Raw genomic sequence first — 12,671 nt, forward strand, 5'->3', positions numbered from 1 at the left:
GGAGGTTCTAGACCAAGCTATCACGGAAGCATGGAAGGCTGGGATGAGCCAGACAGGGGTCAATCGGTGAGGCCTCAGCTGAAGTGCTGAAGATGAACCGGAGTCCACTGCATGACAACGTGGGAGTCCCAGAGTAGAACAGTCTTGGGCCTGAGAGATGGCCTTGGGTAAAGGACACTTGCCACTGAATACAAAGACCTGCGTTTGATCTCTGGGACCCTTGTGGGGGGATAGAACTCCCATACATTGTCCTCCCAGAGCCATGAGGGAGCTCTAACATGCATGCAACCAAACACAGATGTACAACACAAATAGATAAAAAAGAAAAGAAAAGAAAAGAAAAGAAAAGAAAAGAAAAGAAAAGAAAAGAAAAGAAAAGAGCATCCCTAAAAGCAGAGAGGGGCCAGAGAGAGTGGTGGCCACGATTTAGTAGGGCAGGATGGGGAATAAATGACCTGGGACAGGGGGTTAGTTCAGACTGAGTGAGGTGGTCAGGCCTTGGGCCTGTGGCATACGGACATTGGAGAGCTTGGCAGCGCAGGTCAGAGCTGAGCAGAACCCTGTCTCTGGAAGGACAGAGGTAGTTTGTGTCCAGTGCTTGGGTCGGTGAGAGTTGACTAAACATCTGTAAGACGGTCTGAGCATACTGTCGGCATGGAGCAGGGAACTGACGTGGGCTCGCTGGACAGGCTGCGGGAGATCATGGCGGGGTGGGGTGGGGTGGGGTGTGGGGTGGGGTCGGTCCAGTACCCCTGGGGACTGGCTCTTCTCTTGTGGGAAACAGGACTCTTTGGAGGCTTTGATAAAACCTGGGAGCCGGTCCCCACATAGTTATGCTGTATGTATCATTTTAGGGACTTCACGGGCAAGCCTGGCTAGTCACGGAAACCGGCTGGACACAGCTGCCATTCCCTAACAATGGCTGAGAAAAGTCCCCACTGTTACCCTGGTCGCTTCTTGGGGGGGGAGGGGGTCTGAGCATGTGCGATGGTTGCCCCTGGGAATAACATGCAAGGCCTTTTGTTCTTTCGTTGTTGACAGTGCTAGGGCTCAAATCCACTGCGTCGTTATGCATGCTTGTCTTGCGTGTTTTAAAACACAACGTTTAGCTGGGCATAGTGGCTTATGCATGTAATCCCAGGATCTGGGAGGCTGAAGCAGGAGGATCTCTTAAAAGCCAGCCTGGGAACCTATCTGGTCCCTGAGCTATGAAGATTCATGGGAACTGAAGAGTGCTTCAAGCTTACCTCTGGCTTCCAGGAACCCGGGATACACCAGAAGAAGGAAAGAGGGAAAGAAGAAAATGTGATCAGGAAACCGGGAGGGCTGGCAAACTGTGTTGAGAACACCAAGTTGGAACCCCAGGGTTCCCCTGGCAGGGTGGCTCCAGCTCCCTACCTCAGCGGGCCAGGTTAAGGGCTAACGCTGGGTTTACAGGACAGCCTGCAAGGGACTTTTTCCTACTTTGCTCCTTGAGCCCCCCCCCTCCCAATCCGGGGATGGTCCAGAGAGGTAATGTGATCTGCCCAAGGTGACACAGCCCGCGAACGGCAGTCTCGGTGCGACCAGAGCTGCCAGCGCGCAGGACTCGCACTCTTCCACTTCGCTCCACGCCCCTCCCCTCCCCCGCCCCCCTCGCTCTTCCGCCCCTCCCTCGCCTCCCTCCCGGGTGGCGGCCGAGCCACGTGGTGGGCCGGGAAGCGGCAGCCGCCGAGCGCCCGGGCGGCTGCCCCAGCTGGGCAGTCCTGCACCGCGCCGCGCTCGGTGCCTGCGGGGGCCGCTGAGCGCTGGCCAGCGCCGCGGGCGGGAGGTGTGCCGACGGCCGGCCGCAGACAAAGGAGGCGCGGCGGAGCCCGCGCGGACCGGGCGCACCATGCACTCGGGGCGCGGGCGGCCGGCCGCGGCTCTGGGGATCCGGCCCTAGTCGCCGGCCCCGCCGCCCCGGGGCGCCATCGGGACGACGCGGCCCCGCGCGGCGCGAGGAGGAGCCATGGGCAAGTGCAGCGGGCGCTGCACGCTGGTCGCCTTCTGCTGCCTGCAGCTGGTGAGCCGCGCGGGGCGGGGTGGGGCCGCGGCCGCGCGTGGGCGCCACCCGGGGTGCGGGGTGGCCGGGCGGAGCCTGCCCCGCGCGGGCCGGCTTGTCCCTTTGTGTGCGCTCCTCGCCTCAGCCCCGCGCTCGCGCGCACGGTCCAGCGCGCCCGGGCTGCACGCGTCCGCTCGCACGGTGCGCGTGGGCTCCCGCTGGGGCTGCGCCCCGGGACTGTGGCTCCCTTGGGTCTGGGGGTGTGTCCGAGGCTGATCTGTGCACTCGGCGAGGTCCTTGACCGCATGTTCCCCCCCAAATCGCTGGTCCGAGGGAACCCCAGTCCTCTGGGCTCCGCCCCTGTGAGTGTCTCTCACAAAGTCTCTTTCTGCTCCTCTGTGTGTGTGTGTCTCTGGAATGTTTTTAGAATTCTGGCCATTTCTGCTTCCTGTTTGTATGGTGGGACCCGAGACTCTTAAGAACCCTCAGCCGTCCTTTGTGCTTCTTTTCTGCCTCCCGGAACCCTCCTGACTGGGTGTCCTGAGTGGAGAGCCACCTCCTTGAGGAGGGTCACCAGGAATTGATGTATCTTGACCTGGCAGGCACGGGACCCACTCTGTGGCTTTGATCTGGCCACCGAGTCCCCCAACGTCCCAGGAGCCATCTGTTCCATCAGCAGCGGGGTGGGGTCAGGTAAAGAGTTCCCTGGTCCCATTGGATGGAGACACTTAGGTGTCCTGGGAAGAATCAGATCATCTGGGGGCTCTGTGTTGGCCCCAATATGGGAAAATGAGGTCTTTGACCAAGGGTTGGGGGGGCAGCAGAGTGAATCTGGAGGCTAAGAGTAACTAAGGTCCTGGCCTGTGAATTGAGAAGGTGATAGAGGAGAGGCCGGGGTGTCCTTCCTCCCTTGGAGCAGGGTTCCAGCACCTATGGGCTTTACTTCTCTGGGCAGTGTTGGGTAGGAACTGCGGGCAGCGCTCGGGTCTAAGGACGAGCCGGGGTTCGGGTCTAAGGAGGAGCCGGGGTTCGGGTGCCTTAGCCTCAGTCCCGTGGGTCCCTGCATCTGGGTCTGCTTTCTGGCCTGCATGTGCCCCCCCCCCCCCACACACACACAAGTGCAGAGGATGATGGAGGGGCTTTGAGCGGGGTGTGTAGGTGGCCCTGTCCTCTCAATTTTCCTTTTGAGCAACCAGCCTCAAGCCTGCCATCCACAGCATTGTCCTCTTGGGCTACACTAGACCCTCCTCTACCCCAAGATTGGTGTATCTTCCCCTCACAAAGCCTCCAGGCCTGTCAAGCGTCCATTCTCAAAGATGGTGGGTGGTGGTGGTGGTGGTTAATCACCAGATAGGATGAAAACTCCAAAAGGGCAGAAATAGCCCACTTTGTTCTTGGTAAATCCCCAACAGCTGGACGGAGCTTGACACCTCATTAATATTTGTAAGCTAAATGAAGAACCGGTTATTTGGCAAATCTGGGTTCACAGCTGAAGCATTCTCCTGTGTCTGTTTTGAGGAACATAAAATGCCAAGAAATCCTCAAACTTTTCAGAGGTTTTCAAAGATTTATTAATTTTAAAATTGTGTGCGTCTGTGTGTGCATGTGTGGGTGCAGGTGCTTCAAGTATCCTGAAGAGGCCACCAGGGCCCCTGGAGCTGGGTTTACAGGTGGTGAATGCTCAGAACCAAACTCAGGTCCTCCACAAAAGCAGTGCACTCTTAACTGCTGAGCCGTCTCTCTAGGCCTAAGGATCCCTTTCTGGTTTTTGTTTGCTTGTTGTGTTTGTTTGTTTGAGACAAGTTCTAACTCTGCAGTCCAGGCAGGTCTTGAACTCTCAGCAGTCTTCCAGCTCAGCCCCACCCCCACCCCCTCCAGTGATGGGATTACTGGAGGGCTGGCTTAAATTTTAAACTAATTTTTTTTTGTCTGTTCGTTTTGTTTTGTTTTTTTCAAGACAGGGTCTCACTGTATAGCTCTGGCTGTCCTGGAACTCTCACTACGTAAACCAGGCTGGCCTTGAACTCAGGAATCCTCCTGCCTCTGCCTCCCTAGTGCTGGGATTAAAAGCGTGCGCCACCACTGCCCAGCTTTAAACCACATTTTTTAAACTTAAGAAACAATGTGCATTTTTATGAAGTGAATAAATATGTGCTCGTAGAGTGGAAATCAGAACCAGTTTTCTTCTCTCTCTGCCTGATGCCCTTCCGTAGGTGGCCCTGAAGCAGTTTGTCCCATGCTCACTCTGTTCCTATCACACTGGTGCCAGCTACTCCTGCGAGGGCTTTGTCCCTGAGTCAAATCGTTTAACCTTCATTGTGACCCAGGGATGCAACTTGCTCAAAGGGATCCACGCACTGGGATCCAGGCATGGGACCAGCCTCCTCTGTTGCCTTAGCTACAGCAGAAGCAGCTCTGGCTTTGGTACACCAGGGTCCTTAGAGACGTGCTCACCCATCTTGGGAAGCAGAAGTGTGGTACAGGGGGTCTCCCGGCCTCCAAGCTTTCCCAGCCAAAGCAACACCCATTCTTTCACCAGCACAGAGATGCGTTAGACAGGACCTGGGTGGGATTCCACTTCTCCCACACCCTGCCTGGGTGGCTTGGGCAGCTTGTGCAGGCTACATGAGACAATTTAGGAAGCGCTGGGGGGCGGGGTAGGGGGGTGGGGGGAGAGGTATGACTTGAAAATTGGTCTCTTGGCTCTGTGGCTCTGTCTGAGCCGATTGCAGAGAGGGTCCCCCCAGCTGTCACTCACTAACCCCCTAGAGCCCCTGCAGCCTGGCAGCTTCCAGAATGTGCTCTCAGGATGGTGAATATACCAGCCTGAGGGGAGAAGAAGGCTCAGCTTTCTCATCCAGAGGACTGAGGTGTTAAAGAGGCAGTTAGCTGTTTTTCAGCTGTAAAATGTAAGAAAAGAAAGGATCGTTTTCTTTTTCCAGTGGAGTTTAGGCATCGTAACAAAGCAAGCCAGTTCCAAACCCTTCTGTGGGTGGAGTTGTTTGAGCAAAGGGGTGGAACACAAGGGGAATGGAGCCCTAGAGGAAGGGGATTGGGACTGTGTCATTGAGCTGGACCAGTGTAGGGTAATAACGGAGGCTCTGGACTTTGAACAGTCATCTGGGTTCCAGATCTCCGTCACTTCCTGGCTGTGTGATCTTGGATAAGTGTCTCTGCCTCTCTCTTCCTCTTTTTTTTTTTTTTTTTTTTTTAATTTTAATCGTTTATTTAGTGTATGTGTGTGCAGATGCTGCGGCATGCGTGTGGAGGTCAGAGGACAGTTTGCAAGAGTTGGTTCTCTCCTTCTGCCACGTGGGTCCCAGTGATCGAACTGAAGTTGTCTGGGTTGGCAGCAAGCACCTTTACCCTCTGAGCCATCTTGCTCGCTTGTTGTTGTTTTTGTTCTTTTGTTTGTTGCTGTTGTTTTTAATTTTGAGACTGGGTTTCTCTGTGTGATGTTGGCTGTCCTGGAAGTCACTCTGTAGACCAGGCTGGCCTCGATTTCAGACATGTGCCACTACGCACTGCTTCCCTTCTCCAAAGCTCAGCCTTGTTGTCTGTCCTGTATTAACAGTTGCTGATGTCGGTGTTTCCCTCAGCCCCTTCCACCTTTTGTACCCTAAGGTGCCTCCCACTGACCCTAGATCTCACTGATTCGCTAACCTGGCAGGCCCGCAAACACCAGAGAGCCTCCTGTCCCTGCCTTACACATGCAGCTGCACCCGCCTCTTTTATGTGGGTGCTGGGGATTAAACAGCTTATGTGTCAAGCATAAGGATTGACTGAGCTATCTCCTGGCCCCCAAGTTCCTGATCCTTAGGTTATTATAGGGGTTGCCTCCCCGGAGTCGTAACGTAAGCATATACAGGGGCCTTGTGCCTTCTTTTGCAGGAAGTGGCAGGTACGGGGACCCTGAACAGATGAGCAGGAGGACTGGATTCTAGCCCCACTCTGCCCTCAACATCCTGTATGTGCACTTGTTTCACCTGTTTGTTTTGATTTTTCCCCATCTATGAAGTATGGAGAACTTGAAGCCTGGTTTCTGGGGTCCCAGCTCTCCCTGACTGGGATCTGAGAGGACATCTGGGATGGTGTGGAGGTTTTGTAGTTTCTGGGGTCCCAGCTCTCCCTGACTGGGATCTGAGAGGACATCTGGGCTGGTGTGGAGGTTTTGTAGTTCCCGGGGTCCTAGCTCTCCCTGACTGGGATCTGAGAGGACATCTGGGCTGGTGTGGAGGTTTTGTAGTTCCCTCTGTTCTCAGAACCTCCCTGGCCCTTTGGTTTTCTGGGTTCTAATTACTGTAACATGTTGATGTTATTAATTCTGTTCACTCCCTCTGCTTTTCACTCATTTGCATATTTCCTCTCTCTTCTCACCTCCTTCCCAAGCTCCCATGGCCACTCTGGTCTTCCGGTAAGGGGATGGACCAGGGCCGTTTGCCCCAGGGACTCATCAGTTTCTTCATCATCATCATTATCATTCCCGTTTCAGGAGGCCTGTGCTAAGCACTTTGTATGCATTACCTCATTTAACCAAATGAGCTTACATATGTAAAGTGCTTGGCAGAGTGCCTGCTACATGTTAAACGATCAATAAACGCTAGCCATTTTCCTGCCTCTACCCTTCCCATTATCTTCATTCCAAGCTCTGGGACGGATGGTTTTATTATCCCCTTTTTCAGATGAGGAAATTGAGGTGCCCAGGGGTGAGGAAGTTTGCCCAAGGTCACCAAGCTGGTTGGTGACAGAACCTGAATGTCAGCCCTTTTCTGCCCCTTAAAAAAGGTCGTGACATCATACAGTCCCAGTTTTCAGTTTCCTGTCTGAAATGAGGTGTTAATGGTCTCATGTGTCCTATCTCCACTCTGAGCTGATAAGGGCTTCCTACTGTGGTGGGTCTTGTTCCAACTCTGTGTGACCTTGGGCTGATGCATTCTCCATAGGCCCCAGGTTCTAAGTCTGGTCCCCGCCTCACAGAGTGATAGAAAGGTTTTTCTTAGCCAGGTGCCAGGTGCATAGTAGGTACTCAGAAAAAATATTGGAATCCTCCCCCTCCCTTCTGAAAAAGCTCTTTGCTTTCTGGAAGGTGGTGGGTGAGTGAGGGGGAAATAACTCGGCTTCCAGCTGAGCCGAGAGTAATGGCGTGAAACATGGTCAAGCTGATGGATGTTGTTATTAGCGATAGTGATGGTGAGGATGGAGGGGGGCGGCTCTAGGGGCCTGCGCTCCACAGCAGCTGCAGCTGCAAGTGTGTGGCTCATTCGAAGGAAGGAGCTGACTCTTCACCTGGGGCTTGAGGTCCTAGGCCTGGCTTCAGAGTTAGGGGTGTGAAAATTTCCCGGTCACTTCTGTGCGTCAGTTCCTTGTGGACAGAATGAAGCTGGGAGATCTGTTCCCTTGAGCAGATGGACAGACTGAGGCCAGAGGGCTCTGGGGGCCAGGGATGGCCTCTCTGCAGGGTGGGTGGGACAGTGAATGGCGGAGTCAGAAGCCCGTCTCTGTGACCAGGCAAACGTTGCTGCCTCCTTCTCACCTGTGACATAGTTAAAGCAGCACTTCTGCTGCATGGCAGTCTGGGGATGCAGTGAGATGATGGCCTGACAGTGTCGGGCACGAACCTGCCTGGGGACGCACTCCCCACAGTCCGATGCTATTTGGACTGGTCACTCAGCCCCATCTCTGCCTAGATCAGAGGTTTTACTGATCAAGGTCATTCCTATAAATGATCCATGTTTATCCAAGTTTGTCATAGTTCTCTGCCGCCTCCTTTTTACTTTTTATTATTATTTGTTTGTTTGAGACAGGGTTTCTCTGAGTAGCCCTAGTTGTCCTAGAACTCACTCTGTAGCCCAGGCTGGCCTCAAACTCGGAGATCCACCTACCTCTGCCTCTCAAGTGCTGGGATTAAAGGCATGTGCCACCACCGCCCTGCTAAAAGATTTATTTTTAATTATGTGTGTGTTGACTGCAGGTTCTCTCAGTGGTCAGAGGTGTCAGATCTCCCAAGAGCAAGAGCTACAGGGGTGTTGGGAATCACCTGATGTGGGTGCTGGGAATCGAACTCCAGTCCTCTGAAAGAATAGCAAATGTTCTGAACCACTGAATCATCTCTCCAGCTCTCTTCCTCTTCCCTCTCTCCCTCTCTCTCTCTCTCTCTCTCTCTCTCTCTCTCTCTCCTCTCCTTCCTTCATTCTGTAGTTTTGGGGTTTTTATTGTTTTTGTTTTTAAGGCAGGGTCTTATGTATCCCAGGCTGGCCTCAAACTCCTGATCCTCTTGCTTCCCTGTCCCTGGGATTATAGGAATGCACCGTGCCCAAGACTTTGTCTCTTTATGTGGAAGGTTTGGGACTGGGTGGGGAATAATCTCGTCTTTCTATGGGATCTGCTGTGAGCCTGGCATGGTGTTAGATGCCTGCCCCTTGATGTTATCTGGTCTGTTCACAACTGTATAGTAAATAAGTGACGGCCTCTATAGCTTGGCACTCAAGAGGCCGGGACAGGGGTTGCTGAGAGTTTGAGGCCAGTCTGCTCTACATAGTGAATTCCAGGCCAGCCCAGGCTATAAAGTAAGACCCTGTCTTAAAACAAGCAAACAGAAAACCACATACACAAGAGCCAAGAGTGGTGGCGCACACCTTTCATCTCAGCAATCAGGAGGCAGAGGCAGATGAACCTCTGAGTTTGAGGCCAGCCTGGTCTACGGAGTGAGTTCCAGGACAGCCAGAGCAACATAGTATAGTGAGACCCTGTCTCAAAACAAAACAAAAACTACAAAAAAAAAAAAAAAAATCTGAACTTGGTGGTGCTCTATCTCTAATCTCAACAGTCTAGAAGACAGAGGCATGAGGATCTCTGTGAGTCTGAGGCCAGCCTGGTCTACATAGCAAGTTCCAGGGCTCCAGAATGAAGCCCTATTTCAAGAAGAAAATGAAACAACAACAGAAAAAGAGGCCAGTAATATTGCTCAGCTGGCAAAAGAACTTTGCTAAGCAAGCCTGGCAACTTGAGTTCAGTTCCCAGAACCCACATAAAGGTGTGGGGAGAGAAATTGACTCCACAAATTGTCCTCTGACCTCCATTTGTGCCCTGTAGCACATAGGCCCTTCCATCATGTATACACACACACACACACACACACACACACACACACACACACAAATATATTTTTTTCAATTTTATTTTATTTTGTGTGTACTTGTGTTTTGCTTTTGTGTATGTCTGTGTGCCGTGTGTGTACGTGCTATCCACAGAAGCCCAGGTTCCCTGAACTGGATTTGTGGGGCAGTTGTGAGCCACCATGTGGGTGCTGGGAATCGAATCCAGGTCCTCTGGAAGAGCTGCCAGTGCTCTTAACTACTGAGCCATCCCTCCATCCCCTACAATAATAATATCTTAGCTGGGCGTTGGTGGTGCACGCCTTTAATCCCAGCACTCGGGAGGCAGAGCCAGGCGGATCTCTGTGAGTTCCAGGCCAGCCTGGGCTACCAAGTGAGTTCCAGGAAAAGGCGCAAAGCTACACAGAGAAACCCTGTCTCGAAAAACAAAAACAAAACAAAACAAACAAACAAAAATAACAATATCTTTAAAGGGAAGAGGGCAGTGAAATGCTGTATCTGGTAAAGACACTGTTGCCAAGCCTGATGTCCTGCGTGCATGAAGCCTTCGGTTCAGTCCCAGCACCACATAAACTCAATACGGTAGTATGTGCACACACTTCAGGAAGTTAAGGTAGACCAGAAGTCCAGGTTATCTTTGACTACATAGTGAGTCTGAGGCCAGCCTGGACTGCATAATACCCTGTTAAAAAGGAGGAGGAAGAGGCTCCAAGCCATGGAGTAGAGTTGTGTCTTGTCCTTGACCTCATCTCCCACCCACCCCCCACACCCACCTAACCTAGAGAGTGACAGGGGTCATTCGGAGACTGACTGAGAGCGTTGAGTGTCAACACACACCTCCTTTCTGGGGACATTCATTTCTGCCAGCAGGGTGGGAAATTGAACACAGGTTTGGGATGAACTGTTAGCCTTGTTGGTAGATTTCTAGTTTCCTGGCCCTGCATCTCAAAAAAGCTGATAGATGTAAGGGATTCAGGTGTGGATTGGGAGAACTCGGGATCAAGATAAGCCTGGGCTCTGAGTTCCAGTCCTGCCTTGTAGCCCAGTGACCTTGGGCAAGACATTGTTTCTGGGCTTCCACCTTCATTCACAGTTCTAAACTGGGGTAATCATAACCTGCATCCGCATGGTTGGAAAATCCCCTTGAGTGCAGAAGATCAGAGCCCAAAGGTTCTGCTGGATGCTATAGGACAGGAAAAGCCTGTCTCCTTCCTCAGCGGTGGAGGAGCAGGTGGAGCAACAGTTCTGTCTAATCATGGGACTTGCTGCTCCTTGAGCTGTAAAATAAGAGAATGACAGCAGCAGTCACACAGGACCGTAAGAGTGTGACCTGAAGTTGGGCTGGTTCATCATGGGGTTTGAAATGACCTAGAGCCCTGGATCCTGACACTCACTCGCAGTACAACTTTCTAGACTTAATTTTCCCAGTCTATTAAATGGGGGATTGGAGGAGGCATTGGACTCCATCAGTGTTTTCAAACTCTATGGAGGCCCAGCTCTGAATCACTGAGGGTTCAAGGACAGCCTAGGCTATATAATGAGGTCTAGGGCAGACTGAGCTACAGACCCTGCTTCAACCTCATCCTGCACCCCTTCCAAAAGCCAGTGGCCATCTGGGTTGGGGCTAATAACCAAGTGGCGAGTTAGCTGTCTACAGTGATGACTAGGTTCATGGGCAGGCTGGGTAGCTTCCTGGACATGTAATAAATCTGAAGATGACCCAGGTCTCTGGAACCGCCAGATGGTGGGTCTTTAGAGGACAGTGCCAGTAGCATCAAATGCTGTAACAAATAATGAAAAATATATTCTCAGGACCCTCTACTCTGAGCCTGTGCCTTTCTGACCCCTCCCTAGTTCCGGGCCTGGTGGAGTTCTGGACCTTGGAAGCAGAAAAATGAGAGTATGTGGACATTTTACCCCCCCCCCCCCCCTGAGAAGAGGCAACCTTAGTTTCCCAGAGTCCGGGTTGGCTCCTAAGTCTTCTTTGCTTTGGGGAAGGGGGCAGGTTCTGCAGCCCCAGCCTGAACCAGAGATGTGGGTTTTCAATTACACAATTAAATGCACAATTAGGCATAATTACCAATGCTCCGAGCCCGAGACTGCTCATAACAGGCGTATAATCTACTGCGGCCTCTGTTTATACTACTCTACGCACTCCCTAATGATGCCGAGATGCCTTCACACTGCACTGTTGCCATGGAGATGAGCCTGCCGCCACCATGCAAAGCTGACAAATGGTCCTGGGCTCCTGGAGTGTTTGCACGGCCTCTCGGCCACCTTGAGAGTGGAGGTGCTAGCTGGATGCGTCCTGAGGATGGGTCAGCCCTTCCAGTCCTCCAGCGCTCCTCCCTGCACAAGCCAGTCCAGGAAGCCCCTCAACAGTCCCTGAGCACTAGGGAGCGTCGGGTCGCCTAGAGTCCTCCAGCCATGAGCAGGATGGCCCAGTCTTGTGGAAATCTGTTCCAGCATCTCCGAGTCATTGGAGAGGTCAGGGTGTGGACACTCTTGCTGTTCCTGGCTTTTCATAGTATCGGACTCTGTGACCTTAGACAACTCCCATCCCTCCCTGGGACTTCGTTTCCCCTCATGTGAAATGGACCACAAAGTCTCTCCATAGAAGTTGACAAGCTTTTAGGACGCATTTCGGGTTGTAACTGCTCAACCTGCTATAGCCCATGTATTTTCCCTCTGCTCCTACATGGGGACCCATGCCTAGTGGACAGACACCATCCCTCTTACAGAAACAGCATCTGAGGACTACTGAGTCACACCAGGCAGTAGTACCAGGGCTGGGATCCACCCCATAGGGCTTCACCAGGATCGTGTCAAGTCCCCACAACAGCATTACCTTTTCCCAGCTGAGGACTCCAAGAATGGGCAGAACCACAGAGTGCCATCTATCTGGTGCCCAAAGTCAGGGTTCCGCATTGCGGTTTCCTTTTTTAAAATGTGTGTGTGAGTGGGGTGGTGGTGGTGCACACCTTTAATCCCAGCACTCGGGAGGCAGAGCCAGGCAGATCTCTGTGAGTTTGAGGCCAGCCTGGGCTACAGAGTGAGTTCCATGACAGGCACCAAAACTACACAGAGAAACCCTGTCTCGAAAAACAAAAAACAAACAAACAAAAAAATGTGTGTATGAGTGTTTTGCCTGCATGTATGTCTGTGTGCCACATGCATGCAATGTCTGCAGAGGCCAGAAGAGGGCTTGGATACCCTGGAACTGGAGTTACAGACAGTTGTGAGCCACTGTGTGGGTGCTGGCAACTGAGTCCTCTGGAAGACAGCCAGTGCTCTTAACCTCTGAGGTATCTCTCCAACCCCGTACACTGTGGCTCTTAGTAGAAGTAAAGACAGGTTTAAAAGATTTCCTTCCACTGATATGTGCTGAGGATCCCTGCCGTTCCTACCTGGCCCGGATGCTCAGGTCCCTCAGACCCAGCACTATGCTGTAATCCTGGGGGAGAGGGGGAAACTTGGATCTAGTTATCTACCCAGCAAACCCTACCTGGGTCGGTAGAAGCAGAGCCTCTGTT

General features: G+C 52.5%; 1 protein-coding gene across 1 annotated transcript in view; it reads left to right on the forward strand.

Annotated features, from left to right (window-relative positions):
• The first annotated feature begins 1,920 nt into the window (after positions 1-1,920).
• Positions 1,921-12,671, forward strand: part of Nkain1 (sodium/potassium transporting ATPase interacting 1) — a 40,263-nt gene continuing 29,512 nt past the window's right edge. Inside the window, exon 1 of the mRNA XM_059256147.1 lies at positions 1,921-2,044. Coding sequence (XP_059112130.1) covers positions 1,991-2,044 — 54 coding nt within the window. The 5' untranslated portion in view covers positions 1,921-1,990. The remainder of the gene's footprint in view (positions 2,045-12,671) is intronic.

Source organism: Peromyscus eremicus, chromosome 2 (genome assembly GCF_949786415.1).
Source record: "Peromyscus eremicus chromosome 2, PerEre_H2_v1, whole genome shotgun sequence".
Classification (NCBI taxonomy): domain Eukaryota; kingdom Metazoa; phylum Chordata; class Mammalia; order Rodentia; family Cricetidae; genus Peromyscus; species Peromyscus eremicus.